The following is a 19,039-nucleotide window of genomic DNA, read 5'->3' on the forward strand; positions in this document are numbered from 1 at the left end:
ACTTCTACACGAGACACCGTAACGCTGCACATATCATTGCGCAGCATTCACTCTCACGAGTTCGCACATACCAAACTCCTCTCACAACAGGACTTAACACGGTCACTCAAATCCCCCATGCATTCCTATGGGAGGGCAGGTCAGTCTCACTAAAACATACACAGAGCGCACGCACTTTCCACTGGGACACAGTGTGAAAGCGCCTAGAGGCCTAAAACCACTAGTACAACATAGGAAAAAGGCTAGGATAATGCAGAAAGTTCTAGGGGTGAACTTGCCAGAAGGGCCAAGTCCAACAGATGACATGTGCACTATCACTGGCTGACACACCTAGGGCCTGCACATGAAAGTATGCAATGACAAGTACTTGATAGACATCCTTGTGTGACTCGTAGCCCTCCATTCCTGGCATGTGTACGCCTGTATTACCATTGTTAGCGTGTGAAACGCACCGTACACCCGCAATCATCGCGTGTGTATGCTTCGTTTCTCCATTGTACTTGTGCCGTAGGGGTACATGTGAAACGCACCGTACACCCGCTATCATCGCGTGTGTACGCTTCATTTCACCATTGTACTTGTGCCGTAGGGGACGTGTGAAACGCACCATACACCCGTTATCATCGCGTTTGTACGCTTCATTTTACCATTGTACTTGTGCCGTAGGGGTACGTGTGAAACGCACCGTACACCCGCTATCATCGCGTGTGTATGCTTCGTTTCACCATTGTACTTGTGCCGTAGGGGTACGTGTGAAACGCACCGTACACCCACTATCATCGCATGTGTACGCTTCGTTTCACCATTGTACCTGTGCCGTAGGGGTACGTGTGAAACGCACCGTACCTGTGCGTGGATTTCAAAATTACATAGGGGACACATAAGGGACAAGTATTAGGCCCTAAATGCATGCTGGTTGTCATGGATACTGAGTTTTCAGTTGAAATGTGTCCATCAGGTGTCCTGGACCAGTCAGTTGGCCAAAAAATACAATGTTGCAAAGTGGTTGTTGACTTGACATGATGCTCAAAATTTGAACAATGCAAATGCGTGTCATAGGTGTATGTTTAAAGGGATTGGAGTAAACGTACGATGCAAATGTGTCTGACCAATCAATATGTACTCCTCACAATGAATGCCCCTCAGCAAGACGGATATAAGGCAGCCAGAACCCATGAAAGGGCACTTGCCTGCACAACTTTTCAGTCGACCACACTGCTGCTGTCTATGCTTCCTCTGGACCATGTCACGTACTGTGGAGAGGGCCCAGCCATTCACCCTGGAGGAGAATGGGGCCTTGCTGGACGTCCTCCTCCCACAGTATCCCAAGCTGTATGGGAGACCAGGGGAGCAGGTGAGTGCTGACTCCACTACCTTTCCCTATGCACCTGTTGTGTGACTGTCACTTCTGGCATTGTGTCCAGGTGTGACAGACATGCAATGTTGTTTAGAGTGCTTATGTCTCTCATGCAGAACATGAGGTAGTTCCTATGTGCACTCCTCACTTGCATTGTGCTTACTGTGACATTCACTGCATAGTGCATGACACATTCAGCCTGGCAAATCCTTGGTGGCTTTTTTCCCTATTGTCCTGAGGTGATTCAGTGGTCCCCCCGGTGTGACAGGTGACTGTACCCACAGATGTTATGTTATGTTATGTTAATCTGTTTTATATAGCGCGGCTAATACCCGTAGGGGTCCTGGCGCTCGTGTATGAGTTGAGTGGACCTGTGGTGAGAGTGTCCAAATAATGTGTACGACCTCATGGGCATTGATGTGTGTGAATGTTCCTTGTCATGTGGGTGGGTGTCTATGTGAAATGTTGCACCACAGCTGCATGGAGGAGGCAACAGCTCTACCCATCTGATGTGACAAGTAAGCCGTGCTGTGTGTCTGACTTGCAGAGCTGGCACGACGCCTGTGACACCCCACTGGCAAGTGGCACATGTGCAGAGTGAGGGTTGTATCCGCTGTTGTGACTGACAGGCGAGTGATCTGTGCCTGGGTGTGTCTGTCTAGTCTGCTGAGGGTGCGTCAGTGGAGTGCGTCATGTGACTGCTTGAAACGTGCTGGCCATGAGCCTGCTGTTGCATGTGCTGCACAGTGTGTGCCATGATCAGTGAGTGTGTCGCACCCCTCATGCCACCTGTTGACTTTCAATGCCATGTAGTGCATTGGGGCTTGCACACAGGCCAATATCTTATTGTGAAGGATGCCATTCCTGTCAGCATCCTATGCCCTGTTCAACATTTTAAAGATGTTCAAATGTGTGTCTCTGGGACATGGAGCAGGTGTATTGATGTTGTGTCACTTTGTCATCCTGACAGGTAACTGCCTACAAGAAGGGGGTGATCTGGAGGGACATCGTCAGGGCCGTGAGATCTGCGGGGGAACGTAGTCGGAGCCTGCTCCAGGTCCGCAAAAGGTGGCAGGACATCCGGTGCTGGACCTGGCGGATCGCCCGGGTCCAGCTGGGGATCGACTCTCCTCACCCCCACGGCGGGCCCCACATGAGCCGTGTCCTGGTGGTGGTATTCCCTGACCTTGATAGCCAGTTACAGGAGAGACTGCAGTAACGAGGGGGTAGGTACATGGCTGTTTGTTGTGTTATGTGTCACCAGCTTTTTGAAGTGCTCTGTAGCCTGGATACACTCCCAGAGTTTATATGTTCAGTGCATTTTCTGTTCCCCAATGTCACCTGGTGCTCTTTTTCATCCCTTCCCTTCCTTGACATGTGTCCCCTGGTCTGTGTGTAATCACATTTGCACATGGTCATCTAAGGTTCCATTAAATCCTTGCCTGTGCCATGACCTGTTCACTATGTTGGGGGTACATTTTTGTTGGCACTGATGATGATTCTCAACATAGGAGTGTGAGGTTTCAACTGAACACCCTTGCAGCATGCATGACCAATGTGGTGGCCTCAGACATGATGTGCATGAATGTGAGATATGCATAGTACCATGACGGTTGCTCATGGTACAGTCAGCTCATTCCAGCAACACAGAGCAGTGTGACCACTATAGTCCCCTGAGACACCCTAGCCTCCTAATCATGTGTGTCATCCAACACTGTGCACATTCTCTGTGGGTCCAGCATAGGTCTGCCTCTGTGGTATTGGTCCCTGGCCTAGTTTATATTTTTCTAATGTGTGCTACATGTGTCCACTGGACAGGGATACACCATTTGGCTTGTGCATACTCACACTGGGCAGTGCCTGTGTGGCTATTCACAAAAATCTGTTGCTGGTTGTTTGTCACAAATATGTGTTGCCAGCCCCAGGAAGTGATGTTGTGTAAATCTAGCAATTTTTGCTGCACAGTTTTTGTTACCCTGAATAAGAGGTGTCACTTCTTGATCTGTATCAATCACGTTGACTAAGGTATGGGTGGTTGTGCGGGAGAGGCCTACATGGGCACCCCTGATTTTTCCTTGCCAGGTCTGACCTGTGTGTGAGAATTGGCTGTACATAGGATCACCGTGCAGTGTCCCTGTGATGCTGGCCAGTGCTTAATGTTCGTGCTTTGCAGCCTGTGTCATTTTTCCTAAAACATGATTCCTGCTCATACATTTTTTGCACCTGTGTGTGGTTCAGATGCAACGTAGTTTGGACTTTGTGTGCTGACTTCTGTGTGGACATTCTGGCTTGCCATGAGGGTGTCTCCGCAATACAGCTATGCTTTTTAACAACCCAATTGCAGGCCCAATAGCTTATGCATTGTCCTGGGTGTGGACATTGGTGCCACTCCAGATGACAGCCAATAGGTCATATGTGTAGCCAACTGTGTAATCAGGTGACAGATGGCCATGTGACAACTGACATAATTCAAGTTGTTACTCAAAACAAATTGTACCTTGGCACTCACAGCACTTGTCAACAGTTCTTCATGTTTAAATGTGGTAATTTGATGATTTGTGTTGAGAATACTGATATGCCTTTATGAAAGATGTCTCCCAAGGAAGTGCACACCAAACGACATTTCCACTTTCATGGAACATGCTGGCACCTTTGCAAAGTAGCCACTGTTAGAATTAAATGATGTTGCAGATACTCCATATACATGTTCCCACAGTGGTCTGGATTTTGTGAGACTCCTTTGTTGTTGGTGATAAAAACTAACAAGTCTCAAGACATCCAGACCTCCGTGGGCCCATGTATATGTACTTTCTGCAACACCATTCATTTCTAACAGTGGCTTCTTAGAAAAGGTGCCAGCTTCTTCAATGACAGTGTAAATGTAGTTTTGTGTGCACTGCCTTGTGAGACATATTTCATGCAGGTACATGAGTGTTCTTTTTGCAAAATGGTGAATTGGCACATTCCAAATATGTCGATTGTGTAAAGTATGGTGAGTCCCAAGGTACCAACATTTTTTCATTTTGTGTTCAAAAGTACTTATAGGTCTCTGAGTGTGGTGACACCTTGAGTATTGAGGTGTGTCAGTTTACGTTGGGTGCACCACTACTGCTTCTTTCAGGGTAAACAAGAGGTGGCATGACTTCATTATATTGCTGTGCTCACCGGTTCACAGAAACTAGCTTCTCAGTGTATTTCTCATTCAAGTAGTGGCCTGGTGTGTTCTTTTTTTCCTTGTGTCCAAGTGGCATAGTGGGTCTACCAACTGGGCAGTACCGGGCTTACATATGTGCGGAGTAATCTAACTGTTACTCATGATGCATTGCCTGATATGCACTGTGACCAATTGCTTTTTGTGCTCATGTGTCAGATGTATAGAGGTGACTGATGCATTTTGGTTTCTTCTCCTTGCCCACAGCATCATCATCCGCAATGGAGGGAGACACCTGCACGGACCTGGAGGAGGGACCCAGCGACAGTGCCACCAGTGCTGTGGAGTCAGGAGGAGCCAGTGGCACGGAGGGCGAGGGGAGTCAGTCAGAGCACCTGTCTGGACACGATACCAGCTATGACGCCGACGGGTCCGACGCTGACCTCCTGGGGGAGGCGGAGGCTGCAACACCACCTGGCAGCATCCCCACATCTGTCCCTGCCTCCTCCGTTACCATCTCCGCCCTCCCAGTTGCTCCCGTCCCTTCTGTCCGTGCAGAGGCCCACCATGTCTACTTCGGCCCAGGCACCGCACCCCCTGCCCCGTCACCCCTACTGCCCTCAGTGAAGAGTCTGTGGACATACTGCGGAAGTTGCAGGTTGGGCAGGCATCGGTGCTGAATGTCCTCCATGGACCCACTCAACTGCTCACACAGATGGTGTCGTTCATGGAGGGCATGTCAGCAACGATGTCTGACCAACGCAGGATTCTGCGGTCCATGGACTCTTCCCTGACGGCAGCAGTTAGTCTCCTGCAGCGCTCCGTCCCCCCCCACCCCAGACCCATCCACACTTCCCTCTCCCATGCCTGTCCAACGCACACCCAGACAGTCACGGGCACGCACCCCACCAGACACAGCCAGCACACCCCCAAGTAAGGCAAAGCGCACACCTCCTGGCATGCACACTCAGGGGGATGTAGGCACACCCACAGGGTCTGGGGACAGACGACATACACGCAGCCACAGTCGCAGTCCGCAGTCCTCACAACCCTGTTCCTCCAAAACCACTCCCCTTCGCTCCCCTGCCAAACTCTCACCCAAGGAGATCTTTATGGGTGAGCTGGACCTCGCCCCCACTGAGCGACCACCCCACAAGCGGGTGAGGAAGTCCCCAGGGCACGGGAATTGAGTCCCCCACCATGTCGACCCCCTCCCCCAAGAGCGCTGCACCCCATCCCTTACCCAGCACACCCTCTGTTGACCCTGGGGAATCCTCAGGTTCAGGGGTTCGGATGGAGGCACTGGCAGCGGTGTGCAGCGCCTAGCTCGCCTTCACCTTCGGCGCTGCCCCACCCCCTGTGGTGGAGACATCCTCCCTGCACCCGCAACACCTACCCTTCCCCCTCCTGTCCCTGCGGTGCCTGGTCCTGCCACAGATGATGCCCCCCCGGTCGGCAAACCTTGAGGTTCCTTTGTGCAGGCAAGCTAGGGGTAGACACGGTCCCCTACGTCCCCCCTTGGACTTGAATTATGGACTGGCCATTGGCCTCTGTAGGTAGTCTTATTTTGCAAATCTTTTTTTGTGCTGAATAAAGCCTTTATTTTTACTTTCAACACTATTGCATTTCAGGTACTTGATGTTGGTGCTGAGGCTCCTGGAGTTGGTGTTCTGGTAATGTGTTAGGGTTCTGAGAAATGTTTTTGTATGATGGTCATGAGGTGTACCATGGTATCTGTGTGCCATCACAATGTCTCTGCAAAGAATCATTGGTAGTGTGTGTTAATTTGGTTTAGAGACATTGTCCCAAGGAGTGTTCCTTCCTCTGTGGCACCTGACATCTTCCCTGCAAACAGTTGCACAATTGTTGTGCTGACCTGTGTCAACATTTGCTTTGTTGGTGACGCATCCCTTCAACAATGGCCATGCCTGCTCACCGATGTCTCCTGCTGTATCGTCTGTGCCATCCTTGCTAGTCACTGTACTTGTGTTTTGAGTATGTCGAAATGCCTTCATGGACAAATTCCCCCTTTTCAGCACTATGCATGTGTGTAATCACGGCCTACCACACAAATGGTACTTGTTATGCAGGGTTTATGGGCACCTGACTGACAATTGTGGGCATTGTATCTAGGGGACTTCCACCCTATTCCTTCCATGAGAGACAACATCTTGGTGGCTGGACCAGCACCTGGACATTCCTATCAGTCCTGGGATGTGCGTGACAGTGTGTGTTCCCTTTGGCTATCTTAGTTTTGTAGGCAGTTACATTACTATACAGTCTTGTGGCATGATATCAGGGTGTGTATTGTGCTGCATCTGCCATGGGTGGGTATGCATGTGTTATATGTCCTCACACCCACATGTGGTGTGTCATGCAGTGTGTGAAAGACATCCATCCTCCTGGGAGTGGGACACTGCTGTCAGTGATGTGTTGTCATAGCACTATCATCATAGTCCAAAGTTAGGGATGCATCCTTACCACCATGTAGGTGTGGTCATCTGATAATGATGTACACCCCCCATATCTCTGTCCACTGCTGGGAGTCCTGTGCACCCACCCCCATATGTCTGGACACTGCTGGTATTCATCTGCACACACCCCTCATATTGCAGGCCACTGCTGGGAGTCCTGTGCACCCACCCCCATATATCTGGCCACTGCTGGTATTCATCTGCACACACCCCTCATATTGCAGGCCACTGCTGGGAGTCCTGTGCACCCACCCCCATATGTCTGGACACTGCTGGTATTCATCTGCACACACCCCTCATATTGCAGGCCACTGCTGGGAGTCCTGTGCACCCACCCCCATATGTTTGGACACTGCTGGTATTCATCTGCACACACCCCTCATATTGCAGGCCACTGCTGGGAGTCCTGTGCACCCACCCCCATATGTCTGGACAGTGCTGGTATTCATCTGCACACTCCCCTCATATTGCAGGCCACTTCTGGGAGTCCTGTGCACCCACCCCCATATGTCTGGACACTGCTGGTATTCATCTGCACACACCCCTCATATTGCAGGCCACTGCTGGGAGTCCTGTGCACCCACCCCCATATGTCTGGACACTGCTGGTATTCATCTGCACACACCCCTCATATTGCAGGTCACTGCTGGTAGTCCTGTGCACCCACCCCCATATGTCTGGACACTGCTGGTATTCATCTGCACCCACCCCCATGTCTCTGTCCACTGCTGGGAGTCCTCTGCACCCACCCCCATGTCTCTGTCCACTGCTGGGAGTCGTCTGCACCCACCCCCATGTCTCTGTCCACTGCTGGGAGTCCTGTGCACCTACCCCCATATGTCTGGACACTGCTGGTATTCATCTGCACACACCCCTCATATTGCATGCCACTGCTGGGAGTCCTGTGCACCCACCCCCATATGGCAGGACACTGATGGTATTCATCTGCACCCACCCCCATGTTTCTGTCCACTACTGGGAGTCGTCTGCACCCACCCCCATGTCTCTGTCCACTGCTGGGAGTCCTGTGCACCCACCCCCATATGTCTGGACACTGCTGGTATTCATCTGCACACACCCCTCATGTTGCAGGCCACTGCTAGGTGTCCTGTGCACCCACCCCCATATGTCTGGACACTGCTGGTATTCATCTGCACACACACCCCATGTCTCTGTCCACTGCTGGGAGTCCTGTGCACCCACCCCCATATGTCTGGACACTGCTGGTATTCATCTGCACACACCCCTCATATTGCAGGAAACTGCTGGGAGTCCTGTGCACCCACCCCCATATGTCTGGACACTGCTGGTATTCATCTGCACACAGATCTCATATTGCAGGCCACTGCTGGGAGTCCTGTGCACCCACCCCCATATGTCTGGACACTGCTGGTATTCATCCGCATACACCCCTCATATTGCAGGCCACTGCTGGGAGTCCTGTGCACCCACCCCATATGTCTGGACACTGCTGGTATTCATCTGCACACACCCCTCATATTGCAGGCCACTGCTGGGAGTCCTGTGCACCCACCCCCATATGTCTGGACACTGCTGGTATTTATCTGCACCCACCCCTATATGTGTGGCCACTACTGGGAATCCTCTGCACCTACCCACCCACCGACCCACCCACCCCCTTGGAGCAGTACACTGCTGGCCTGGACCTACACACACACCAATATGAAGGTAACATGCAGGGCCTGTCCGTAAGCCCACATTCGTGGCGTGTGTACGCCTCGTATCCCAAATGTAAAGGTGCCTTAGGGGTACGTGTGGAACGCACCGTACCCACGCATTCATTGCATGTGTACGGTCCGTATGACTGTTCTACTGGTGCCGTAGGGGTACGTGTGGAACGCACCGTACCCACGCATACATTGCGTGTGTACGGTCCGTATGACTGTTCTACTGGTGCCGTAGGGGTATGTGTGGAACGCACCGTACCCACGCATTCATTGCGTGTGTACGGTCCATGTGACTATTCTACTGGTGCCATAGGGGTACGTGTGCAACGCACCGTACACGTCCACTTACGTTGTTGCGGTACGCAGGTGTTGCTGGCCACGCCGCCCCAAGTGACCAGACCCTGGTGGTAATGTATGGACTCCATATTATAGGTTTTGCTTGGGTATGGGGTATTCCTGCCCCTCACCCCCCCCCCGGCCCCTGGGTGTTGTTCTCACCTTCTGCGGCGTGTGCGTCGGGTCCGGTGCACCAGGTCGTAGGCTAGGAGGACCGGGATGACACATACGATGGGGTTCATGGCGTGTACGTCGTGTACCGGGGCTCCGTTGCGTAGCGGTTCGTGTCGGACTCTGCTTTTCCGGCTGTGTTTGGCTCCCGTAAAAAGAGAGACGTACGGAGTGACGTAGGGACGAATCGTACTTGCTGGGCCGGAAACCGCTGCTTGAATGCGTCTGGACGTCGCGTACAAGCTGTTCCGGATCAGAATCGTTGTTTTTTTTTACCCGTACGGTGTTTTGTACGAAACGTACGGAAATAGGCTTTCTGTACGAATCGTACTTCCTAGGTTGTACGGACAGTTTACCGGGTACGAGTCGTACGGAGAAAACGCTCCGTACAACGATTCGTACAGCCTTTTCCCAGGATTGGATTCGGCCCCTTTATCTGTCTCAGTCACTGTAGAGGATGTATATAACATAGTTTATGATGTTTTACTACAGGGATTCATATCCGATGTGATTTGACATCTAGAAACATGTTTGTAGAGTACACCTTTTAAAAAAAAGTTCAAATAGGATACATTTATAGGTTTTATGTTCCTAGTTCTGTCTAATATCAAATTTCACAGCATTTTTGGTGAATTCATTGTATTTTATTTACCGTATTGTAATATCCCAAATGCATGTTTTATTTTCGTTCTATAAATTGTATTAACTAATATATTGCAAATGTGTATGTCCACTGGTACTGTGTATAGAGTTGGAAACTCATCAGCTAAAATATGTCCCTTGCACTGCATTTTTTTGGCCCGAATGCTTAATAACGTTTCTCCAACAAAATAAAAAGATTTAAATACACTGACAATCCAAACAAAATTTCAATAATTAATCTTAGATTAACATACTTTAGAGTGAATGATATGTTTGCTTGTTAGCTCTCTGAAAATCCTACTTTGGGAATGGAAATTATGTACTCTTGGAATTTTTTGTACAACCTTGCAATTTGTCTGGGAAACCATTACCCCTGACGCTTCTATGCTGCTACTACCACAACAGAGAAAGTACCCAGGAAGATTCTCATTACTCATTTGCATATTAGATCTCTTTGGAAATTCTTGTTTGGGAATTAAAATGATGAATTGATGTAATCTTTGTTGACTGGGCTGGTTTTCTTCACTTTGCAGAACCCTGTAATTTGTCTTGAAAATTATCACGCCTGACTCCTCTATGCTGCTACTACAATGATGGAGAAAGTACCCAGGAAGCTGTTCATCACTTTTCTTTCTCTACTATGTTTTGTCCTTGCATTCTACCTCTCTCTGCAGCCCAGCCATCTAAGGATCTTAGGTAAGTAATTTCTTTAAGGTGAAACCTTGGGGAACACTGGGGAACCGGGTTCGAGGTTCTGCAATTACGCTCAGCATCCTGTGATTGTGGGCAAATCAATGTATCTCCCCTTGCCTAACAAAAAAATGAATGTGTCCTTGTGGAACGCTCTGATACCTCCATGTGAAGTTCACGCTATATAAAACTCAGAAAACAAAATAAAGAATGCAATGGGTGTCATGTTATACAAATCATAAGATTTACACACCTGACACATCTTTCCAAGTATATTGACTGGGTTACTTTTTGAGTACAGCTTATAAACCACATTTTACAAGGTGGGCTAGGAGTTATCCTCACAAAACACATAGCCAAATTGGCCTATTGGTTTTAAAGTAGATTACAGGCTGTAAAGGCATAGAATGTTTACCTGGGACACTCAAGAAAAGTATACTGTGCTTGAAAGTTTGACATTCTACCCTGAAGCAGTGTTCCTCTGTAGTTGAAAAAAATATTTTGTACCCATCATAGCTGTTGAGGACCATATTCACTAAACCTCTGTCAATTAAGCATGTGCAACATTGTGTGTTACACCTGTTTACCTTCTCCACAAATACATTTGGGGAAGGCATGCATGACAAACGCATTCCGATAAAGTAAACCAGTGCCAGAATTCAGATAAATCACACATTCATGCTTGACTTCATGTCCGTACTTACACGTAATCTACTAAGGCCTTCCTTTGCTTCATCGGACCCTGGAGCCCCAATGCACAAAGACTCATGACCAAACCTGGATGTACAATTAACACATCAGCAAGTGTGCGAAGGGCAAGGCAAATTGTAAAGCGACCTCTCTACTAATAAGTTGCAATTACATTTTTTTACATTACCCGTGGTCACAAAACGATGTGCCATTTAAAGATCAGTTAAATTGGTTGCAATTTACAATCCCATGTGAATGTGTGGTCTGCAAGGGTGAGCAGGCTACAATCCTTGCATTTGCTTTTCCAAATAGAAACATTTTATTTTAAAAGGAACCCATGTTCATGAAAGGGACAGATTTTGCTTTTATATTTTTTTTCCCCTTTTGAGAACAGATTGAGGTAGCAAGCAGTGGACCACTTATCCCACAGATGCTGGTCAACTCAATTCCTAAAGTGGAAAGTTTTCCACATGGACAACTTTCCCTGTGCAAATCAGATTCTACACAGTTCAAGCTATCAGTATATGATCATTAGTTTGATTCCACAGCTGAGGCGGCAAAACATTGATACATTTGAATACAACTCTCAAATCAGAGGGAGATGCTCCTTTCATGTCCACCCAAATTTGCAATTTGTAATGGGTCGTGAAACCCCTTTTACGAAATAGAGATGAAGAGTACAATACACTTCAAAGCACCAGTCATCAGGCTCTGATGTTTCCATCCAATGTTTGCATTTGCCCATTTATTTAAAACGTGTTTCTCTAATTTCAGCCACTACAAATTGATAAGTAATAAATTAATATATGTGTACATTAAGTTGCTATGAGAATGGATGAGTTATGCTCATTGTACAGTACTTGTATATTATATTATAATCTGGTGGTATTGTCAACCAAATGTATGTATAGAAGAACAACTTTTAAAACTGGAATGTTTAGGGAGACAAGTCCATGAAGAGTATCTAGCTAGGGATTCGATAAACGATCAGAGCAAAGAGTTCATACTTGCTCCAACACATGGTATGAAGCTGCACTAAAACTGAGGAGCCTATTCACAAATTGTATTTTTAGTAGAACTACAATAATACGACTAAACCTGCTAATACTAAACAAAATGCTACTTACATACCTATACGTGGTGGTCTCTGCCTCCGACTTGCCTATCATTTATGTACGGAGATCCCCACCCCAGCTGTGATCTCAGCACACGTAATGATTTGTTTTAGGGAGTAAGTGTGGTCAGACAAAGGAGAGTGGTTGGAAAAATGGGGAACACTTACTACTAAAGAGTAAGGATTAAGGAGGAGTTTGGAGTAAGAAGGAGTAAGGAGGGATTCAGGAGGATTAGGGAGGAGTTTAGAGAGAGAGACAACATACCCACAAAAAGGTAAGCCCATTGCTATTGACAAACTGGCATTCTACAGTAATTACAACCAAAAGGACCCAAAACAGTAGTAAATGCACTTCAGCTCAGAGCTGGTATACGCCTAGAACCACAAATGGCCAGCCACTGATACTGCAACGCCTTCCCATAAAACTAAAACTCATAGCAACTCATGCTAAAATAAATGTAAATATTTAAATTATTGATTTATTTAAAAATATTTAAACCATAATTAATAGAAAAAGGTATGAAATATTAATTGTTATTAAACATAATTAAAATACTTTCAATTAATTTTATGCATTGAGTTTAATAAGTATTATATATATATCTCATGGCGGACGAAACGGTTGAATAAAGAAATTTTGCACAGCAGCAGGGTCCACACTCGTAATTTTTAGCAGAAGGAGCATTTTCACTTACGAGGGATCAAATATATATATATATATATATTTATACACACACATGGGTTCTTAACGTTCCAGGTGGGAATATGTGTTAATTTAAACTAAAAAAAGGTCCTAAAAAAAGGACAGCACCGGCACTACAGAAGTCTCCATGGCTGTCTGCATATCAACCCAACTACACCCCAGAAAGGGGTGGGAGCACACTGCTTCACCTCCCAGCACAGTTCGACCCTTTGCATTATGGTAAATGCAGTTCATGGTACATGCTCACTTGAATAGTTACTGGAGAATTCCACCAATGTTTGCACAGGTCAGTGCTGTAAATCTCTAGACACGTTTTCTGGATATCATCCGTCATCAGTAGAGATAAAAACGAATTTAATCTGGGGTTGCTGAGCAGGCTGCTACAATCCTTTCAGGTCTCAGTACCTCTCACAGGCAAACAGGTGCATCTCCACAAGCTTGTCAGCTCAATGGCTCAAGGAAGCCTTTTCAAACAGAAAGGGGTGGGAGCACTCTGCTTCACCTCCCAGCACAGTTTGCCCCTTTGCATTATGGTAAATGCAGTTCATGGTACCTGCTTACTTGAATATTTACTGGAGAATTCCACCAAAGTTGGTGCGGGTTAGTGCTGTAAATCTCTAGACACGTGTTTCTGGATATCATCCGTCATCAGTAGAGATAAAAACAAATATAATCTGGGGTTGCTGAGCAGGCTGCCACAATCCTTTCAGGTCGGTCTCAGTAGCTCTCACAGGCGCACAGGTGCATATCCACAAGCTTGGCAGCTCAATTGCTCAAGGGAGTCTTTTCAAAAAGAAAGGGGTGGGAGCACTCTGCTTCACCTCCCAGCACAGTTTGCCCCTTTGCATTATGGTAAATGCAGTTCATGGTACACCGGTACACCGGTGCCACCGCGGTGCTGGCGGTGCGGAAAAATGCCTTTTTCCGCCCGCGAGCAGCGGTCCTCACCTCCGCCATATTAGTATGGCCAAACATAGCCCATTTCTCGACCGCCGCGGTGCGATGCGCACTGCCATCAAAGTGCGCCCGCCACCGCGGCGGTGGGAGCCAAAGGAGACTCTCTGCCGTGCAGAATGATGTCCGCCCGCAAATTAGGATGACCCAAACAAGCAAACGCACCGCAGCAGAGATACCACCCAACCAGAGACGGGGGAAGCTCGACAGCGGAGCACAAAACCAGAGTCCCGGACCACACAACCCGGTCACGACCGCCATGGATCCAGCGCTACACGTCTTTCCGGTACTGGACCGCCGTGGACGCAGCCGCAGGTATGCAAAAACACAAACACAACCCACAACACATGAGCTGACACAGGGTCCAAATCCACATCAGACACCCTGGTGGGGACAGGAACACATCCACAAGGGCACCCACACATCACCCACCTGCCACCAAGTCACCCCTCTGCATCCTGGACACACATCTTCCGCGATCATGCAGCAATGTCCCGGTCATGTCACCGCAGCGGTGAACACAAGGGAATACATGCGCACAATGCAGAAGGCAGGCCCAGTGCCAGGCATGGTCAGGGAACAAAGACCACAGGACCACACCCCCTCCCAACACACACTAGCACCGCCCATGAAGGCACATGCCATGTGCCCCTCCTGTGTACACCATGCACAACAACAAGCCAGGTCAATACACATCCTGCACCACACAACAAACAATCATGGAAACAGACACTGCAGGAGTGGCTGCACAGGAACACACAACACACAGCACAGTTGCACGGGGCCAGGGAAACACACACACCACCACAACACCACACTCAGGGAAACAAAAATGAGGACAAGCACCAAATGAACACATACAAGGAGCTAACATCCAAATGGACACACAGCCTGCATAGTCACCCACACATACACACTCCACATGCCAACAGCAATGGAGCACAACAAATAGGAAAACCAAAGGAGGCTGTACACAAATGGAAGGTCATGGAGACACACAACGAGCATGTGTACATCACATGCAAGACAAAGAACAAAGAACAACACCCTCAGACCATCAAAGCACACATGGCTGGTACAGTCAGTGAGGAAAAACCACAGACATCACACTGCAACAAGACAGGGAGACAGCAAGGCAAACCATGTAGAGGCACAAGGATGAAAGGAAGGCCCTGAAGTCAAACTGTGAACAGCCACACATATGTATACAATTACTTCACAGGAGTACACCAGCAGCACTACAAACAGAGCCAGTTGACATACTCCATGACTGACAAACACCAGTAGGAATCTACACACATACCCCCCTCACACCAGCAGCACACAACACCAGTGTCAAACACACTGAAGGCTGGCAATACTTGCCAAGCAACACACACACAAACAATAACACACTCTGGGGGTAGCCAAAAACATCGCATACACACAGGGATGCCACAACAAATGTCTGCACAAAAACAACACACAAACACATAACCCAACCTAAACACACACAAACTGCAACAAGACCACAAATGCCCTGTGCAGCTAAACTGTGGAAAGGCAATGGGAGCACAGACACAACAGGAGGGCACAACATCATCACTCAGGAACAATGCACAGACAACATACCACAACACACACAAGAAGTGCACCATCACAGAACAACACAGCCACATCAAACAAACAACAGATGCAAAGGCAAAAAAATCACATAGCAAACACAGCAGGACATCAGGGGATGCACACCAGGCAATGACAAGGCAACAGACACACACAGCACTGCATGCACAACAAGCAGTGTGTGCACACCAAGCATACCAGCCACACACAGACATCAGTGACAGAACAGCAACCCACACAACACCATACAGCACAGCACAAAGACAACAGCACACCCAGGAAGTGAAGCAATAACACAGACAACACACATACATCCAATACAACACCAACAGATGCACAAATCTGGGACACAAAGGTGGAACCAACTTGACCAGAAGACTGGGCAGCACACACAGTTGGACTACATAGGAGCAACCATGACTGCCAAACAGCACCAGGACATCACATACAACCCATTGGGGAAATGCCTTGAGTGACACATTGACCCTGGACAAAGAACTGCACCACAAAGCACAGTGTCACAAATGAAGTGATGGGGAGGCACACACACATGTAAACCAAGGGGACAGCTGACACCAAAGTGAAGTGTACTGCATGTCAGTAGGGGACATGGCAGGAGTGTACCATACACAAAGAGAGGGAGTGCAGACCCACAATGGGCAGGCATCTGTAGCACAGATAGGGAATGGTATGACAACACACACAGCATGCTACCCTGGAGGCAAGAAGGCACCATGTGATAGCAATGCATGAGAAAACACAACCACAATTCCACTCTGGAACAGCCGGTCTGCACAGTCCCCACAAACAGCCACAAGACACATGGATGTGCAGCAAAACACAACACTGACTTGCCAGTGACACACTCTGCATACTCACAAGTGACAAGAACAACAAGTAGGAGTCAGACAGAACTGCAAAGACACACCAACACACTGCACAGTGCACAACATACAACTCACACATGTGCATACAACCACATCCACAGGGCTGAACAATCAAAACAACAGGCAAACAACTCCTGGGTGACACATGTGTGTAGTTGACAATGCAGGGGCATGCACACATCAACACTCCCCACAAACTCACCCCCTTCACACTACACACTGCCTGACCATCCAATAGTACACATGGAAAGTAAGCCATGGGACTTGGATGACTGGCCATCACAAGATGACCACACACATACACCACTGGGCACACATAAAGGAAGAATACACATACATGATGACCCTGGACAGCCTGCCTGCAATACTGTGTGCAGAAACCCACTCTGTGCCGGCAGTGACCCCCAACCTGACATGTGTACAATATAGCCAATATGAACTAATTAAGTAAATTACAACTGCTTACCATTGTAAAATTACACCATTGCCCCCACAAGTATCTGGGTCAGGAACAACTGAAGACCCTGTCACCCCAGAAAACTGATTCGTAAGTGAGCCCAAACATTGACCATGTTGAAGTGGCACACAGAGCATGTGGCACAGTAAACCATATACACACAGCAAAATAACTTTATTCAGTAAGGACACTGACAAAATAGACAACAGAAGCAACTGTCTTTATTCACATATTGCACAGATAGGCACCATGAGAAGAGAAGAGCAAGGCACAAAATACAGAGCATGTCCATGAGAAGCTGCACAGGCAAGGCCAAAACAGCAGTGAACAACAAGGCCAGTGGCCAGGGCAGGGTGCAGAGTAGGTCCATGATAAGCTGCACAGGTAAGGACAAAACAGCAGTGAACAACAAGGCCAGTGGCCAGGGCAGAGGGCAGAGTAGGTCCATGAGAAGCTGCACAGGCAAGGGCACAACAGCAAGTTCAGTGGCCAGGGCAGAGTGCAGAGTAGGTCCATGAGACGCTGCACAGGTAAGGGCATAACAGCAGTAAACAACAAGGCCAGTGGCCAGGGCATAGTGCAGAGTAGGTCCATGAGAAGCTGCACAGGCAAGGGCAAAACAGCAGTGAACAACAAGGCCAGTGGCCAGGGCAGAGTGCAGAGTAGGTCCATGAGGAGCGGCATAGGCAAGGGCAAAACAGCAAGGCCAGTGGACAGGGCAGAGTGCAGAGTAGGTCCATGAGAAGCTGCACAGGTAAGGGCAAAAAAGCAGTGAACAACAAGGCCAGTGGCCAGGGCAGAGTGCAGAGTAGGTCCATGAGAAGCTGCACAGGCAAGGGCAAAACAGCAAGTCCAGTGGCCAGGGCAAAGTGCAGAGTATGTCCATGAGAAGCTGCACAGGTAAGGGCAAAACAGTAGTGAACAACAAGGCCAGTGGCCAGGGCAGGGTATGTCCATGAGAAGCTGCACAGGCAAGGGCAAAACAGCAGTGAACAACAAGGCCAGTGGCCAGGGCAGGGTGCAGAGTAGTTCCATGAGAAGCTGCACAGGTAAGGGCAAAACAGCAGTGAACAACAATGCCAATGGCAAGGGCAGAGTGCAGAGTAGGTCCATGAGAAGCTGCACAGGCAAGGGCAAAACAGCAAGGCCAGTGGACAGGGCAGAGTGCAGAGTAGGTCCATGAGAAGCTGCACAGGTAAGGGCAAAGCAGCAGTGAACAACAAGGCCAGTGGCCAGGGCAGAGTGCAGAGTAGGTCCATGATAAGCTGCACAGGGAATGTCTGTGACTGTACCTTTCCATGGTCAGCAACACAGTCAGGGGGTAACAATGTGCAGAACAGGCCCACCTGTGTGAGAGACAGGTGTGTGAGTGTGGCTAACACTCAGACTTGGCTGTCAGGCAGACTGGGAGCTGGCTGTGTCTCTGGGACTGTCGGGGCACTTGAACAGGGAGAGAGCGGAACAGCTGAGGTAGAGCTATCAGTGGTTTGGCAAGCAGGAGGGCTCCTTGGACCAGGTGGTGTAGTGGCACGTGAAGGTGGAGTCATGCAGACAGGAGACACGGTGTGGCTGGGAGATTGTGGAGGGGTGCCCTTCCACTTCTTAGGGATCCTAAATGGCCTGCCTGACTTTGGATCAATGGGAAGTGGTGTGGGCACAACAGGAACACTCACCACCAAAGCTGCATCAGGTGCAGACGCTGGCACCCCCTCTGGTGATGTGCTGGATCCAGCGGTATGCTTTGCCTGGCTTCGCCTCTGCCCCCCCTTCCCCTGTTTACTAGGTGTCAGCCCTACAGTGCCCTCCTTCCCCTGCTTCACTGGGCTTGGAATGGGAGTTGAGGTGGTGGGTGAATCTGCCTTGGAACCCTTCCTAGGTGTACCCTTGGCATGCACCACCTCCTTGGTGGGCACAGAAACTGTATGCTTCTCTTTGCGAGATGCTTTAGGGACAGGAGAGTCCTTGGATGGGGATGCCTCTGAGGCATGTGTGCCTGAAGTCTGCTGCTTTGCTTTTAGTCCCCTAGTGTCGCCTGACAGGCTTTTCTCTCTGTGCTCTGGGGTGGCTTTGGACTTCTGTGGGGATAGTGTCTGCGCCCGGGACTGCTTGGGTGGCTGCTGCTG

At 48.8% G+C, this 19,039-nt stretch overlaps 1 protein-coding gene across 1 annotated transcript in view; it reads left to right on the forward strand.

Moving 5' to 3' along the window:
• The window catches only part of LOC146799540 (carbohydrate sulfotransferase 9-like), a 114,693-nt gene that overhangs the window by 50,687 nt on the left and 44,967 nt on the right, over positions 1–19,039 (forward strand). The window contains exon 2 of the mRNA XM_085627111.1: positions 10,353–10,515. Coding sequence (XP_085483237.1) covers positions 10,410–10,515 — 106 coding nt within the window. The 5' untranslated portion in view covers positions 10,353–10,409. The remainder of the gene's footprint in view (positions 1–10,352; positions 10,516–19,039) is intronic.

The sequence above is a fragment of the Triturus cristatus genome, chromosome 9 (genome assembly GCF_964204655.1).
Source record: "Triturus cristatus chromosome 9, aTriCri1.1, whole genome shotgun sequence".
Taxonomy (NCBI): domain Eukaryota; kingdom Metazoa; phylum Chordata; class Amphibia; order Caudata; family Salamandridae; genus Triturus; species Triturus cristatus.